The sequence below is a fragment of the Urocitellus parryii genome, chromosome 14 (assembly GCF_045843805.1).
Source record: "Urocitellus parryii isolate mUroPar1 chromosome 14, mUroPar1.hap1, whole genome shotgun sequence".
NCBI lineage: Eukaryota > Metazoa > Chordata > Mammalia > Rodentia > Sciuridae > Urocitellus > Urocitellus parryii.
In genome coordinates, this window is record NC_135544.1 from 23,413,582 (window position 1) to 23,430,890 (window position 17,309).

General features: G+C 34.2%; 1 protein-coding gene across 3 annotated transcripts in view; it reads left to right on the plus strand.

Annotated features, from left to right (window-relative positions):
* The window catches only part of Zdhhc2 (zDHHC palmitoyltransferase 2), a 68,298-nt gene that overhangs the window by 31,410 nt on the left and 19,579 nt on the right, over nt 1-17,309 (plus strand). For all 3 annotated transcript variants that reach the window (XM_026389452.2, XM_026389454.2, XM_026389453.2), the window contains exons 4-7: nt 7,137-7,257; nt 8,925-8,994; nt 9,916-9,948; nt 16,325-16,445. In XM_026389452.2, coding sequence (XP_026245237.2) covers nt 7,137-7,257; nt 8,925-8,994; nt 9,916-9,948; nt 16,325-16,445 — 345 coding nt within the window. The remainder of the gene's footprint in view (nt 1-7,136; nt 7,258-8,924; nt 8,995-9,915; nt 9,949-16,324; nt 16,446-17,309) is intronic.

Below are 17,309 nucleotides of genomic sequence, written 5' to 3' on the forward strand. Positions count from 1 at the left end.
GAAGTTACAGTTCTCATAATCTAATCATTTCACCTCTGATTATTCCCGCATGAGCTTTTCACTGAATACCTCGTATCCAAGCAATAACATTTGGTATGGAAAGTAGATATCAAAGTGGCATGGGTGTGCCCAGGACATCAACTGAAGCATTGGGGAAAAATAGAGAAATTTCTGCTTATATGTTATTGTTTCTATTTTTTTAAGTTTTCTTTTTAAGGTATGTAATATATTCTTGGCAGTACATGTATTAAGAAAGAAATACTCACATATTAGCAGTGAAATCTCATATTATTTCTTATGGATAGGAATACATGGTCAAAAAATTTTGGAGACTACGGTTTGAAAGAAAAGAGCCTATGTTAGGTGGTGAATATTCTTGGATTATTCCATTAAAATACAATGCCTTTTAATTTATCAGCAGTTGGAGATCCCTCACTTGTAAAACGAGGGTCCTGGACTGTAATTGACCAATAAAGTACTCTCACATGATAAAATTTTTTTGAAAAGTTGCACCAAAAATGTAGGAGAAGAGGTAATATAAGAAAATAATGTTAATATTTTCTTGTGATTGTACAGAGGATGTAAGAAATCTGAAACATCTGAATCAAAATTTCCTTTTTCATAGCAAGATTGTTAAGTTGACCATAGTTTTTTCTCTCATAAGATTTTCTCCCAGTATAACCATACTAAATTATATTTTGAAATTGGAAACTAGGCAAAAATAAAAAGGAAAATATGTCCACACTAATTCAACCACTTTGAATTTTGAATTTCATTCTAATTATTTTTGTGTGGAGTGTATCTGTTATGCTTTTTTCACATAATTGTTCATCACTGGTTTACTGCCATTTTTAACAGCATGATATTCTCATTGAAATATGTAATTATTTAGTCACAACCCATCTTGGATTTTTAGGTTAATCCAAACTTTTCACATTAAACATAATTATTAACATGTTTTTACATATTTATCCACATTTTGAATTACTTTCTTGATAAAAATTCTCAAAAGTAGAATTACTAGATCAAGGAAATGTTAAGTCACTTGCCAAATTGTTTCCCCAAAGTATTGTAGCAACGTATAATATGACCAGTTTATCAGACTCTTGGCTTTTCATGTTATCAAGAAAACCCTTTGTTGCCCATTTAGTAGGCAAAAATGTTTTATGTCTTAATTTGTACATTTTAGAAACTAGTGATGTTTTATATTCATCCTAAGTAAAATAGAGTAAGAAATACAGTTCCATGAATTTTCTGTTTGTTTTTATTAGATCTTGGTTTTCTTAATTCATAAATTCTTTTAAAATTATACTCTCCTTTAACCTGAAAACTATGTATGAATTCAGATCTTGATTTCTAGTAATGTTCTCCAGTAAAAGAAAGGCAGGATCCTTGGCAAAATCACTGATTTTGGGACTATGGCAGGAAATACCCAAGATGGTTGGGGTTTTTTGAAGTGCCAGAAAATACAGAAGAAAAATTGATGGGGACATGTCAGAAGGACCACAGCCCCACTAATGGGACTCCTGTTGACAAAGGTGGAATAATTTGAGCAAATTCAGTAAATCTGGAAAAATAAAATAGTGTTGGATTAAAACCCAAAGTAAAAAATAAATGAGATTTTTGATGTCAATGAATGAATGAAGAGGTAGACGGGAAACAGCTGTTGCATAGAATAATTCTAAATATTTATACAAATACTTTGCCTTAAGGAGGGGAGGAATAACATCCCCACTTCTTAAATGTGAGCTTCATATGGTAAATTTCTCCCAAAGAGTACAGGATAGAAAGGGGGTAAATAGTAACTTTACAGTCAAGAGACCTGCCAGAAGATTTCTCAATCAGACGACTGGATTTAACATCAACATTGATGAGTCAAGGTGGCAGCGTGTGCCCTTGATAGGACATGATGAGAATTGCCCTTTACCTCTGTCTCCTATACTATATAATTCATATACTCCATAAACCCAAATGAATCATGAAAAATTGTTTTTTCTCCACAAAAGAAAAACTTCAGATGGATTGCTATAGATGGATTCCCCACAAAATACCTGAAGAGTAATACTCAAAACTGTCAAGGTGAAAAAATAAAAAAAGGAAAACCTGAGAAACTATTTCAGCTAAAAGGGAGTCAAGGAAATATGATGAAAGTACTGTGGTATCCTGGGTGAGATCCTAAAACAGAAAAAAAATTAAAAAACTGAGGAAATACAAATAAATTATGCTAAACTTTAGTTAACAATGTATCAATTTTGGTTCATTAATGTATCAAATGCACCATACTAAAAAGTAAGATATTAACAATATGAGAAACTTCACCAGGGAGTATAGGAATTCTCAGTTTTCTCAATTTTTCTGCAAATTTTTGTGCTCCCCCCCCAAAATGAAACTATTTAAACAGTAGTGTCAAGAACTGTCACATCTGGAAGTTAGTTACCTATTCCACCCTAAGAGATGTTCTGTTTCTTCAGAGATCTATAAACAGCCTCTTTGTTAAAATCTTTGGTGTGATATGCCTTTGCATCAGAGTGTATTTACTTGGTGTATTCCAGGGTGTATCTTTTGACTTCCTATCATATGAATAGCAGTTCTACCAATCTGTATTTTATTTCTTGGTGCAGATCCAGGTTGTTGTGTTTTGTGTGTGTTTTGATACTGGGGATTGAACCCAGGGGTGATTAACGACTGAGCCACATCCCAGCCCTTTTTTAAATTTAGAGACAAGGTCTCAGTAGTTGCTTAGGGCCTGGTTAAGTTGCTGAGTCTGGCTTTGAACTTGCAATTACAGGCATGCACCACCAAGCCTGGCCACTGTGTTTATTTATTAAGAAAGTTAAACATACTAAGGAATCTTCCAGTTCTAGCACTCCCCAGAACTTTTCTCTAAGGTGAAAAGGATCCAGAAACTAAAAAAAATGAAGGTCATGTTGATGATTTCAATCCATTTGACTGTTTTTCAGTCTTTTACCAAAATAACATACAATACCGGTTTTACATTAAGTTTAGAAATGGGGAAGGAATATGTCTGTGCCTCAATAATGAGAATCATGGCTCTGAGTATGTAAAGGTGGGGATGAGAATATAAAATAACTTTTTCCTTGACATGCAGTGGTCTGACTTGGCCCTACTGATATTTGCTCTTTTGTCCTTTCCACAGTTATAATGGAGAACTTACTGTGTGCCAGGTCTTGATCCTTGCCTGGCCTTGTAGAGTTAAATTCTTGTGGGAGAGAGAGGTGAAGGACAAATGAACAAATCTGAAATAATTTTAAACTGCAGTATGGCACATAAGGAAAGCACCGATCGACCCGAGGAAAGTATAATATATGGGACAGAATGGTCAGGCTACCTCCCAATTAAGTGAATCACAGAAGTTCTTTGAGGAGACATTTAGGTAGAAACCTGCGAAAGTGAAGGAGCTGTTTATACAAGAAGCACGAGAAATAGTATTCTAGGCAGAGGAATCGGCTTGTACAAAGTTGATAGATAATTTCTCTGAAATGACCCTGTGCTTTTTGAAGATTTGTTTATTTTATAGCAGAATGCATTTTGGCATATTGTACACAAATGGAGCACAACTTCTCATTCCTCTGGCTGTACATGATGCAGAGTCATTCCAGTAGTGTAATCAGACATGTATATAGGGTAATAATGTCTGTCTCATTTTACTGACCTTCCCATCCCCACAGTCCCACCCCTACCCTCATTCCCCTCTACACAAACCAAAGTTCCTCATTCTTTCCTATCCCCCTGACCCCGCCCAACCCACTATTGATCAGCATCAGCTTATCAGAGAAAACATTAGGCTTTTGGTTTTGGGGTATTGGCTTATTTCACTTAGCATGATATTCTCTACTTCCATCCATTTACATGCAAATGACATAATTTCATTCTTCTTTAAGGGTGAGTAATATTCCATTGTGTATCTGTACCACATTTTCTTTCTCTGTTCATTTGTTGAAGAGCTTCTAGGTTGGTTCAATATTTTAGCTATTATGAATTAAGCTGCTATAAACATTAATGTGGCTGTTTCACTGCAATATGCTAATTTTAAGTCCTTTGGGTATAAACTGAGACATGTGATAGCTGGGTCAAATGGTGGATCCATTCCAAGTTTTCTGAGGTATCTCCTTACTGCTTCCTAGAGTGGTTGCACCAATTTGCAGTCCCACCAGCAATGTATGAGTGGACCTTTTTCCCCATGTCCTCGCCAACACTTATTATGGCTTGTATTCTTGATAATTGCCATTCTGACTGGAGTGAGATAAAATCTTAGTTTGGTTTGCATTTCTCTAATTGCTAGAGATAATGAACACTTTTTTGATATATATGTTGATAGATTTTTTTTGAGGCTATTTTGAATGCAGTGGTTTTCCTAATTTCTCTTGCAGTGGATTCAATGCTTATGAATGGAAATGCATTTGATTTAAGGGTATTGATTTTATATCCTGATATTTTGCTGAATTCACTTATTCAAGAAGTTTTCTGTTGGAATTTTTTTGATCTTCTATATATAGAAGCATGTCATCAGCAAATAGTGATAGTTTGAGTTCTTTTCCAATGCATAGCCCTTGAATTTCTTTTGTCTGTCTGATCTAAATAGTTTCAAGAACTATGTTGAGTAGAAGTGGTGAAAGAGGGCACCCCTGTCTTGTTCCAGTTTTTAGTTTTCTCCACTTAGAATGATGTTGGCCTTAGGCTTAGCATAGATAGCTTTTACAGTGTTGAGGTGTAGGCCTACTATCCCTAATTTTTCTAGTGTTTTGAACATGAAGAGGTGCTAAATTTTGTCAAATCTTTCTCAGCATCTCTTGAGATAATAATGTGATTCTTGTCTTTAAGTCTATTAATGTGATGTATTACGCTTATTGATTTCTGTATGTTGAACCAACTTTGCAACCCTGCCTACCATTTAAAATTTTTTTCTTACCATTGCATCCTTACAACATCATATGGTGCTATGCCTCATATGCCAAATAAATAGGCCCAAACAAGATACCCAGTTCTATTAAGACCATTAGTATGTCTGCGTTTCAATTCTCTCAAGACGGTTAATAGCACTTTCAATTTTTAATTTCAAAGTAGTGCCATCTACACGGTATCCAACATAGAATCTTTAGGGGAGAAAGAAAATCTGGTGAATCTTTTGGTAAATGAAGATGATCACATGTGATAGATCAGTAAACAACTTGAATCTTTCTCAGTTCTTGAATTCTGTGAAGTCTAAAGGCTGACAACATTTTCATACCATTAGCTTCCCATCAGAGTTCTTTTTTCAGTCACTTTGAAAATAATGGAATGAATCTAGGGATTCGTGATCCAATTGGAAGATAATTTCCCACATGTTGGAAAGGTGGTTCCCAATGTTTTCTTGGATTCAAGATATTTAGATCTGCTGCTTCTCTGCCAGCCTCTAGGATCAGCCTCAAGACACACTTCTGGTCTTCCACAGTCCACACTGCTCACAGCCACCCTCGTTTCAGATTCTAGCAACCAAGAGTGTCTAAACATACTCCATTTTTTAAAAGCTAAATAATTAAGATAGCAAACTCATGAAGAGCAGCTGATAGAAAGGGCATGCTAAGCCTTCCTAAAACATATGGCCTTTACTTGTTTGTGTTCATTTGAAGGACTAGTTGAATTTGAAACACTCTGAAGTTAATTGACAGGTAAGCGAATGCTTTCAACTTATAACAGGAGGACTAATTAACCTAGAGAATAGTTCTCTCAAATATATTAGAAACTTACAAGAAGCCTAATTTACATTCTACTAGCTTAATACTAGTATTTTGTAGTTATTTAGGATTCTTAGTATGTAAATTTTATACTTGGAGAAAACATTGTATTTTCTTTCACCTTAATGGGTCTGAAATTTTGTGATTCGATTGAAAGGTTTATGCATACAGGAATAATATTAAAATTTATTTACATTTGAAAGCTGGAGATTTATTTCTGTTTTTAAAGGAACTTTGATAGAATTGTCAACTGCGGAACAAAGATTTTTAAGTTTATTTCTCTGAGGATAAAGATATAGGCTCAAATACTGTGACCTATTTTTCATTCTTTAAATACTTAATCTCTTTTAAAAAATCTATGTGTTATACATACAAAAAAAGTAATGTAGTATACAATTTGAAGAACAATAAAATGAAAACACCTAATAATCACTCAGTCATATTTTCCATACCTCCTGTATTACTTCTGGTATTTCTCAGTATGCTCAAGAAATAACAACTGCTCTGCATTTTATTAATTATTCTCTTTTCTTTATAATTTTATCACATGTACATGCATCTTTAATATTATGCAAGTTGTTTAGCTTGCTGATTTTAAAGTTTTGTAGGGAAGGAGTTGCTCTGTGTATGTTCTGTAAGCTGGGTTATTGTTGCTGTCTTCAGTAATATGTTGAAATTCGGTCCTTTGTTTGAATAGTTGTTGTCCATTAATCATTAAATGCCAACAGTATTTTGAATGTATCCTATCCTAGTTTATGTATCCATTATCCTTTTGATGGACACAGGGTGGTATTTAGTTTTTTACATTTCAAACAATGATACTGTGATTATTCTTGTTTGCATCTCTTGAAATATGTTTATAAAAGTTCATATAGTAGACTTTTAAACTTTTTTTTTTGGTGTTTGCGTGATTACCAAAGTTTTCTTTAAAAAGTATTTTTTAATTAGTTGGGCCAATTTCGACTAGAGATGTTGTGTGATGATTATCCCTAAGTTAAAACTTACTTAGATGAGAAAATATGCTTGATTGGTTTGTGTCTACTTTTGTTCCTAATGGTATCCAAATGAAAAATTTATCTATTGAGCCGTTTGTATTTACCGTATCTATTATATAATTAGTATTTGGATAGAATGCTACAACTTATAAGCACTTTATATATTCTATTCCTTTTGAGTTTCCCAAACACCTGAAAATGTAGATATGATTATTATACTTTTTTTAGATGCATAAAGCAGTGATCCTTGAGGTTAACAGACTTTTCCAGGTTTGAAACTCTATTACTTCTCTGAATATACTATGTACCATTAATATTTTATAAGTGCCTTTGGGTATAAGTGGAGCAGACCAATATTTCATCATTCCTTCAAAAATACTGATTAAAATGTAAATTTATTCCACAGTTCCATCTCTCTTATGCAGAAAAAGACTTGTTGGAGAGAGAGCCAAGAGGAGAAGCCCATCAGGAAGTTCTTAGGCGAGCAGCCAAAGATCTTCCCATCTACACTAGGACTATGTCTGGAGGTCAGTGTGGATAATGAGTGTCTTGGAACAGTATCCAAATGATGCACTGTGGTGACTGTTATGAAGAATGTATGTACTTGAAACTGTCAAACATTCAAGATAATTATTTCTTGGATTGCTGTAAAAGGTTTCTGTATAATTCAGTAAAACAGAATGGAAACATGAAATCGGTGGTGCAGAGATCTCAACTAAATCAGAATTGACTCTAATTCTGTTTATGTTTACTTAGTTGTGACTCAGTGAAGGTGTAAGAGCTGCTAAAATCTTTTAGGAGTATTCCTAAAAGAAGAATTTTTTAAAGTTTTAATTATGGACTTTCCTAGTGGTACTTAAGGGAGCAGTATCTAAGTTGAATATAAAATTAATAACTTCACATGCACTTTTTATAAATTTAAAGCTGATTATATAAATTATGTAAGACATAATTTAGATATTGGTACAGTTTCTTTATTCATCCTTAATATTTAAACAAATTTTTTTTTTACAAATACAACTAAATACATCTTTTCTTTGGATCAGATTTTAAAGGTTATTTCACATCTAATTAAACAATTGTATTCAAAATTGACACATATGAACTATTGATACTTGCCCACCAAGATTACCCAGAAATTTGTTTATAACGTTAGACCTGTGCTTCCCATTATAACAATCGCTAGCCCATTTGGCTACTGAGTAATCCAGATATGGCTAGTCCAAGTTGAAACACTTTAAATAAACATAAAATACATAATGGGTTTTAAAGATGTAGTATAGAAAAAAGAATGTGAAGTATCTCGTTAATATTCTTACATTATTTATATTTGTTTCTAACCTACTTCAGAATCATAAATGAATAATTGAAGTCTTACACACAATTTTTATCCTGTTTGTTTTCTTCTTCAAGTGTATCCTGTAAGATGCTTCTGTACTGAGATGGCATCTCCACGTCAATTATCCATAATTGTCTTTGATATCTGTATCATAGAAGAAAAGATGAGGGCTTCAGTTACAAGAACTAGAATTCTCTATTGGAAGTACTTCTTCCAGTACTCACTTCTTCTTTTTTATTTTTATATAAAACCCTTTTTTTTTTTTAAGTGGTAGAGAACACAGTACCTTTATTTTATTTATTTTTATGTGGTGCTGAGGATTGAACCCAGTGCCTCACACATGCCAGGTGAGCACTCTACCACTGAGCCACAAACCCAGCCCATCCAGTGGTCACTTCTAATCTTGTATACTGCCCAATAGAGACATGAGGTCTTTCCCAATTAAGCAACTAATAGAGTTTATCAATTTCTCAAACATGTTTCTGCGTTTGTATCTTCTCACCCTGTTATGCACAGGAAGTAAATTCATTTAATTGAGAAGACTATCTACCTTAATAGAAATGGACACATCTGTGCCCTTTGTGAGCCTTCCTGTGACTACTGACAATGTAAAACACCTCAGAAAAGTTTTCCAAAAAGATCCTTTCTTCTTGGTAAACCTCTCCAGAGAACTCTGACTATAGGCTCAACTACTCATTTTTTGTGTACTTATACAGAGTTGAATATCTTCTTTTTACCAAATTTAAATTCAGTATGCTTTTTAAAATTTAAATTTGGAGAGATGATAAAAGCCATTTAATTGTACATTCAATTCTGTGTTAAATCTTAAGACTAAGTGGAGCTTTTTGTTCCTAGCAATCCGATATTGTGACAGATGCCAACTTATAAAACCAGATCGTTGCCATCACTGTTCCGTCTGTGATAAGTAAGGAAACCTTTTTTTTTTTTGCTTCTAAAATATCTGACCTTTTCATGTAGTATTTATTCTGTTTTCCAGGTTATCACATTTTTTTTCCTTATTTATGCTTCTCAGATCATTATTAGGAAATATAATTGGTATAATCATTTGCATTAATACTCATGTAGCTTAGGGCCACAGTCACTTGTCCCCTTCCCTCAACCCTGTTCATGATGTCTTAAGGTGCTTGATTTCTAGCAGTTCTGACTTGACTAATTCAATTTAGTAAGTACTTCTGTGAGCATTTTCTCTCTTTATTAAAATAACTCACTTGACTTTATAACAGACAAATGTTATATATTTACTGTACTACACAAACAGTATGATTTGACTTAATGATTAATATTAATTATTTAGATTTAATATTAATTATTTAATATTAATTAATGATTTAATATTAATATTAAAGAGAAGATTTTACCTAGACTTTCCATAAGTCTGTTGACGTTTTGAACTTTTTTTAAGGATGAGGTAGTTGTATGTTATATATCATATTGTTTTTATAAAATGATTTGATTTACATCTTAAAGCACATATTTTAAATTCAAGTACTATTATTAAGTAAGGAATGTTGGTATGCCTTTAGTCTCAACTACGTAGGAGGCTGAGGCAGGAGGAACTCAAGTTCATAACTCAGGTGGTCAGCCTAGGGAGGCCTCATCTCAAAAATAAATAATAATTTTAAAAAGATTATAGTTCTGTTATTATATTGCAACTAAAATCAGCTCTAGTATTTATTTTTGATAAGGACTTTTGCTATTACTTTTTATATAATTAATTTTGCAGTATTTTACTTGCCATAAATGAAATGATGCTTTAAATTTTCCTTTTATGACAATGTGATTTAAAAACTTGTGGGGTGTGGGCTTTTGTGTTTTGTTTTTTTAGGTGTATTTTGAAGATGGATCATCATTGTCCATGGTGAGTAGGCTCTGTACTTAAGTAGGCTTAGGTCTCTTATACATTTTTATAAATTGAATTATTTCTCTATTTAAACATTTTTACAAATGAAATTTGTATGCACATACATAAACACAGAAATTCTAAAATATTTTCCAGAAGTGTATACAAAGATTTGCCCATTAATTATACATAATACTGTTAATAATACCTCATGCAGATATCTAATGAAGAATTAAATCCCTAAAGCTTTATCCATTATTTTAAATAAAACTTGGTATTGAGGAATAGGATGGCAAATACAGAAAAGCACAGAGCTCTTTAAATAAGATATTCCACTTGGAATTTACTAATGTTTTCTAATATTTCTAAGTTATAAAGTTAGGTTACTTATTAGAGATCTATTTGAAAGATCTGATGAAGGTTGATTTTCTATAATTTTTCTGTATTTTCCTATAAGTTTCACCTCAGTGCGCACAGACCTCTGACAACCGGGCCAAGGTTGCCAGCCAGGTTGGATTTAGACCTTAGTCATACTTATTCCACAGACTTTCTTCTTTCAGGGGTGATGCCACAAGAAATATATACATCCCCACAAGTCTACAGGAGACTTGTTTTAAATAAAAAAGAATGTTTCTCTTCGCAGCAGGAAATAGAGAATGTAGGGTTCATAGTTGTGTAGATTTCTCACTAGCATATCTCTTCCTTTCCTTCACTTAGATATCCTTCTTTCAAATGTTAAGACTAGTCAATTCCTATAAGAATAGCTGTCTTCTTAAAGAAAAATTTCTGTAAATAACCCCATTTGTACTAATTTGCATCTGCATTCTTTTTTTTTTTTTTTTGCTCCCCATTCTTTTTTTTTTCTCTAAGCAAATGTTCCCCCATCCAGTAGTTTCAATTACAAGTTCTCTTAATCCTCCCTTTATTCCTCTTTGCCCTCACCATAGCAGAAGTTGTCAATGCCCCATTCACATCCCCAGGACCCACTGTGAGTTCATCACACCTGCAGACAGCCCCCCACCTCAGGCACCTGTGTTTCTTTGCTTCTCCATCGGAGGGCTCTCTTCTACCTGGATAGGTTTGCTCTGCTCACAGGCTAGGCAGTCCAGAAGTGCCAGGGAATTAATAGCCCCAGGGCCACCCTCAACCAATGAGGCCTGTCCAGTAATACTGTTTAGTGGGCCGTTCTCCCTCCCCTCTAGCCCCCACTTTTTTTTCTTGGGCTGGGGTTCCATCCCAGGGCCCTGCACATACTAGGCAGGTGCTCTACCACTAAACGATATCCCAAATCCTCTCCCTTCTTTGTCTCAAACTATATCAAAGGTGTTAACTTAGGGCCTACTTTTAGGGAAACCATACTCAGCACTCTCCATTTTGAATTGCTGTGGATTCTCAATATATTTAGCAGTGGTAAAATAATTGGGTCATAAAATTGATTTTAATTTTTCCAATTTAATAGAAGATTAAGATGATAATGAACAGAGAGGTGAAGATAATCAGGATTCATTCCAGACCAGTACCAACCTATAAAGTTTGCTATGTCCTTGCTATACACTCAAAATTATAAAAATAGAAAATAACGATTTGCCATTATGTCAATCTTTCTAAACCTGCAATTAATTTGACTGAATAAGAAACTTATAGGATAATTGGACAATCTTTCAAATTTTGACAGATCCTATTAAATAAGTGAAGGGAAACAGGCAAAAGACTCCGGAGTTTTTAAAAATAGTCTCACATTTTATATCTGCATACTGTCTTGCATTCATCCTTTAATGGCAATGTGGAAGAAGTTCAATGACCTGACTGCCTCCTGCACTATTTCTTCCCATCTGCAGCCCCTACCTCCCCCCCACCGTCTCAGCTCTGGCATTCCCTTGAAGAAAGCAATAACCATGCCGATTGTGAAGGGTTTGATGCCAAGGGCCTGATATTCATTGGATGGCAGCTGAATGGAGCAGTCAACTTTTTTAAAGAATTGAAATTAAAAATTTAAATTAAAAAATTTGTAGGGCTGGGTGTGTAGCTCTGGGGTAAAGCACATATTTAGCATATACAAGGCTCTAGGTTGAATCCCCACCACCTAAAACACACAAACACACACACACACACACACACACACACACACTTACTCATTTTTACGGTTCTAAATTAAAAAATAAAAGCAGTGAACATGTTCTTCTATCCCCTCTTTCCCCTATTCACAGAGAACCACAGGTCTGTATGTAGGCAGGGGCTTTCCTCCCTCATTTAAAAAAAAAAAAATATTTTTATTAGTTGTTGGCGGGCCTTTATTTTATTTATATATGGTGCTGAGAATCAAACCCAGGGCCTCACACATGCCAGGCAAGTGCTCTGCCATTGAGCCACAACCCCAGCCCCTCCCTCCCTCATTTTTAAAAACACAACTGACTGTATTGTAGACTAAATTTGGTTTATTTTCTTTCAGTTAAAATATCCTGAAAATGTTTTTAAAAAGCCATTATATGATTACATTAGGATATTCCCAGACTGTGGGAAGACCATTTTTAGAGAGGTCTTGTATGTGGATTTGAACTTTAGTACCTATGAACTTTGAGCATTTGAAATATTAACCAGTGGCTCTCAGTTTTTCAATGATTTCAGCATATCAGCTCTGGCCAGTTAAAGTTATCCATCAGGATTCAGGGAATCAATCTCACGCTCATTATTTTAACTAAAAATAAGTTTCTCTAGTATTAGCTTTACGAGCTTTCTATTAGAGAAATTTTTTCTTTTAGTGTAAAATTTAATTATATTAATAATCCTTTCACATACTTGCCCCAAATTAGGTAATATAAATAAAAGTAAATAATTTTAGCTTTAATTTATTGAGCACCTACTGTATTCTAGAGACCATATGTATAATCTGTCATCCTTACAACAACAAACAGAAGTACGATTTGTCCCGTTTTAAAGGGAAAGAAAGTAAGACTCAGGAAACTTGAAACATGGGCTCAAAGTCACTTGAAAGGCCGAATTCTTCCTAATAAATTGTGTTCTGTTTTCTGTTCTCAGAAAAACAATTGCCCTGAACAGAGCCAACAGCTGTGCTTATAGCCTAAGAGGGATATTTACCCAGAACATGTTGTTTCTTCATGTGAAGTCATTCCTTTTCCAGATGGAGGAAGCTCAGACTTGGACTGGGTTCTCTTCCTTTCCCATCTGAATCTACATACCAGTAGGCAGTTAAAATGTCTAGCCCCAAACTGTCTGTCACAAGAGGAAGGTATTATTCAAAAATAAACATGATGACTCTGTTTCTTCTAGTAACATACACATAAAACTCCCTAGAAACATTTCAGACTCTAAAATGCTTGGTCTTTCTTTACGGAGCTTCTGCCATGTTTCCTACCTCTGTCTGACATGCAAATTACTCTTAATAGAAGTTAAAGGAAGCCAAATTGGGTATTATAAAATCTGTGATCAAAATCATTTTATTTCTATAAATACAAATGCTCTTCATCATTTACTCAAAAACTGCTTCTTACATTCTTATAGGAAGGGAAGCAATCTGTCCCTTCCTTCTAATTCCCCCCAGGCCACAAAAGTCATAGGTGACACTCACATTGTCCAGAGTCTTCACCTTCACCTACCCTTTTTTTCCTCTTGAAACCAGCACAAGTAAGCAAGTGCAATATCCTGTATCCTTTCGAAACAAATTACAGTTAGGCTGTACAGAATATTACCAGTGTTACTTCTTGCCATTTTTTCATTCTGATGCCTTGAAAAGCCATCTCAGCAATTTGGATTCCCACTGGAATCTCTAGAGCTGCAAATATAACTGCATACAATGTGCATCCAGAGTTTTGGACATCCTTATGAATTCCTTCCCCATATAGAACTATAGATCATATACAATGCAAATTAATAAATTTAATGCTGCTTCCTTTACCTTATATATTTCTTTAATTCTCTCTCTCTTTTTTTTAGTTGTAGACGGACACAGTATCTTTATTTTATTTATTTTTATGTGGTGCTAAGGATCGAACCCAGTGCCTCAGACGTGCAAGGCAAGCGCTCTACCACTGAGCTACAACCTCAGCCCTACCTTATATTTTTGAGGTAGAAAATATAACCATTTTTCATGTGAACATAGTTTCATTTTTAAAATCTGGAACAAGAAAGTTTTTAATTTATTACTAAAGTCAATAGAAAGATTATTTTGCTAACACTTGAGTGAGAACAAGGACATTTGAGGAGAGGAAACAATATGTATATGCTCTATGAAATAGGTTCAGTATGTCAGATAACACTGAGCTAACTCAGAAAGCAATGATTTCAGCCAATTTAACAGATCTATTCTATCACATCTACTTGAGGTTATCCCATAATGCTGTGATCTCTATGCAAAGGAAAAAAATCTTTTTTTTAAATTAAATTATTTACTTATTCTAATTTCTTATGCAGGATGGCAGAATGCAATTCATTTTATGTTACACATATAGAGCACAATTTTTCAAGTCACTTGTTGTACACAAAGTTTTTTCACATCATTTGTGTCTTCATACATGTACTTAGGGTAATGATGTCTAACTCATTCCATTGTCTTTCCTACCCCCATGCCCCCTCCCTTCCCCTCCCTCCCCTTTGTCCTATCTAAAGTTCCTCAATTCCTCCCATCCCCCAACCCCCCCCCAATATTGGGCCTTTGTTTTTTGGGGATTGGCTTACTTCACTTAGCATTCTCTAACTCTATCCATTTACCTGCAAATACCATGATTTTATTCTCTTTTAATGCTGAGTAGTGTTCCATTGTGTAGATACACCAAACTTTCCCTATCCATTCATCTACTGAAGGGCATCTGGGTTGGTTCCACAATTTAGGTATTGTGAATTGTGCTGCTATAAACATTGATGTGACTGTGTCCCTGTAATAGGCTGTTTTATGTCTTTGGGGTATAAACCATGGAGTGGCATAGCTGGGTCAAGTGGTGGTTCCATTCAAAGTTTTCCAAGGAGTCTCCATACTGCTTTCCAGATTGTCTGTACCAATTTGCAGTCCCGCCAGCAATGTATAAATGTATCTTTTCCCCCACATTCCCGCCAACACTTGTTGTTTGTATTCTTGATAGCTGCCATTTTGACTGGAATGAGATGAAATCTTAGAGTAGTTTTGATTTGCATTTCTCTAGTTGCTATTAGATGTTGAACATTTTTCATATATTTGTTGATTGATTGTATATCCTCTTCTGAGAAGTGTCTGTTCAGTTCCTTGGTGCATTTATTGATTGGATTATTTGGGGTTTTTTTTTTGGTGTTAAGGTTTTTGAGTGCTTTATATATCCTAAAGTTTAGTGCTGTATCTGATGTGCTTGTTGTGAAGATTTACTCCCATTCTGTAGGCTCTCTCTTCACCTCACTGATTGTGTCTTTTGCTGAGAAGAGACTTTTTAGTTTGAATCCATCCCATTTATTGATTCTTGGTTTTAATTCTTGCGCTATAGGAGTCTTTTTAAGGAATTTGGGGCCTAATCCAACATAATGGAGATTTGGACCTACTTTTTCTTCTATTAGTTATAATTTGGTTAGTTTTCTTTTATTATTGCTTTTTAATATTTCTCTTGTTTAATTCCTAGGTCCTTTAAGAGAAAGAGTAAATATAAAATGAGCTGTATTTATGTTTTTATGTATTAATAATGTTTGGAATTCCACCCTCCCCCAAGCATCACATAATGATTTTAGAATAATAAGAACTGAGAATTTGTTATTGTCCATATCATATAATATAAAGCTGGATGTCAAAAATGATCTTAGTGCTTTTTTATTTTTTACAGGTAAGAAAAATGAAATTCTAATTTACTATTTCACTTTCTCGGGCCATGTAATTATCTAGTGTCAAATGTCATTACTATTTTGGCCCCCAATCGTATTTCTTTTCTTAAATCTCCCATTTAAGAATATGCTTTGACAGTCTGGTTGGTTCAATCAATGATGGCATGCAAGGAGAAGTATGTGAAGTTAGTTTATCTAGCCTAGGAAAATTTAAAAGATTTTAACTTAATCATAATTTGTTATCAAACCCAAAGATAACTGTCAATTTCTCTAATCTGCCTGACGTTACTAGTTGTCTTACAGCTCTGTGCTTTTAAGCATGTGCTTATTCATATGTTTGGACATGAAATGTAGTTACATTGATCACAACTTATTAAAGCTGTATTAAATATTGCATATTGAAAATCTAAGCACAGAAACTCCTTTTTTCTTAAAATTGATTTTTAATGTTTCCATGTATAAAGAAATTTTATGACTTACACTTAAAGAAATGCTAACAAATTTTAAATGAGAGAAAACCAAACACTGTTAAATTTGAGCATATTATAACTGGGTTGAAGATGTAATACTCACTGTGACTGTTTTTGTTTTTTTTTGGCAGGGTGAACAATTGTGTTGGATTTTCAAATTATAAATTCTTCCTCCTTTTCTTGGCTTATTCTCTGCTGTACTGCCTTTTTATTGCTGCTACAGATTTACAGTATTTTATCAAATTTTGGACAGTAAGTTGTTACTTTAGTGACTTTTCTTCAGTTTATAAAAATATGTAATGTAAATTTTCAGCAGTGAATTATTTCAGACAATGACTTTACAAAATAGAGTTAATTCACATAGTCAGTCCTCTTTATTCACAGATCCTGTATTTTTTAATTCAACTTCTCAAAATTTGTCTGTAATATCAAAACCAGTACTCACAAAGCTTTCAGAATCATCTGCAGATGGGTGCAGAATGGCAGAGTTTTGGAGTGTTCCACGCGCATGCGCCCAGTTGAGGTGAAACAAGGCAGAGCTCTGCCTTCTTGCTTCATTAGCTCTCATAGTGTGAACAAACGTGCTCTTCACAGTCTGGTGCCGTGTCTTGTATTTCTGTGCTTTTTGTTGATTTTGCTATTTAAAATGGTCTTCAAGCATAACGCTGAAGTGCTGTCTAACATTTCTAATCAAGACTGACATTTTATATGAAGGAAACACCTTAATAAGCCTCATTCATTAGCCTAAGTTATAGTGCCGTTGGCCACAGGTTCCATGTTAATGATAAGGGACCTTTAAGCAAAAACCCACAGAAAACGAAGTTGTGAATTGGTCAGTTGATGAAGATGTTATGCCAGGAGTCTTTCAGGAACCTAACTCTGCATTCTCCCTGGGAGGAGTGGTTCAGGATTCACAAAGTCAGTGTTCATGGTAACCTTATAGAACATAGCTACTGCAAATAATGATAATGGACTATATAAATAGCTATTTTTCTGTATTTAAATATAGATGTGTTTTCATATAGAAGATTTTTTTAAAAATTGTTATGTCTATAATGTTTTCAATTTTTAGTGGGTATTGTTTAATTAGGCTTTAAGTACTCTTTTTTTCTGTAT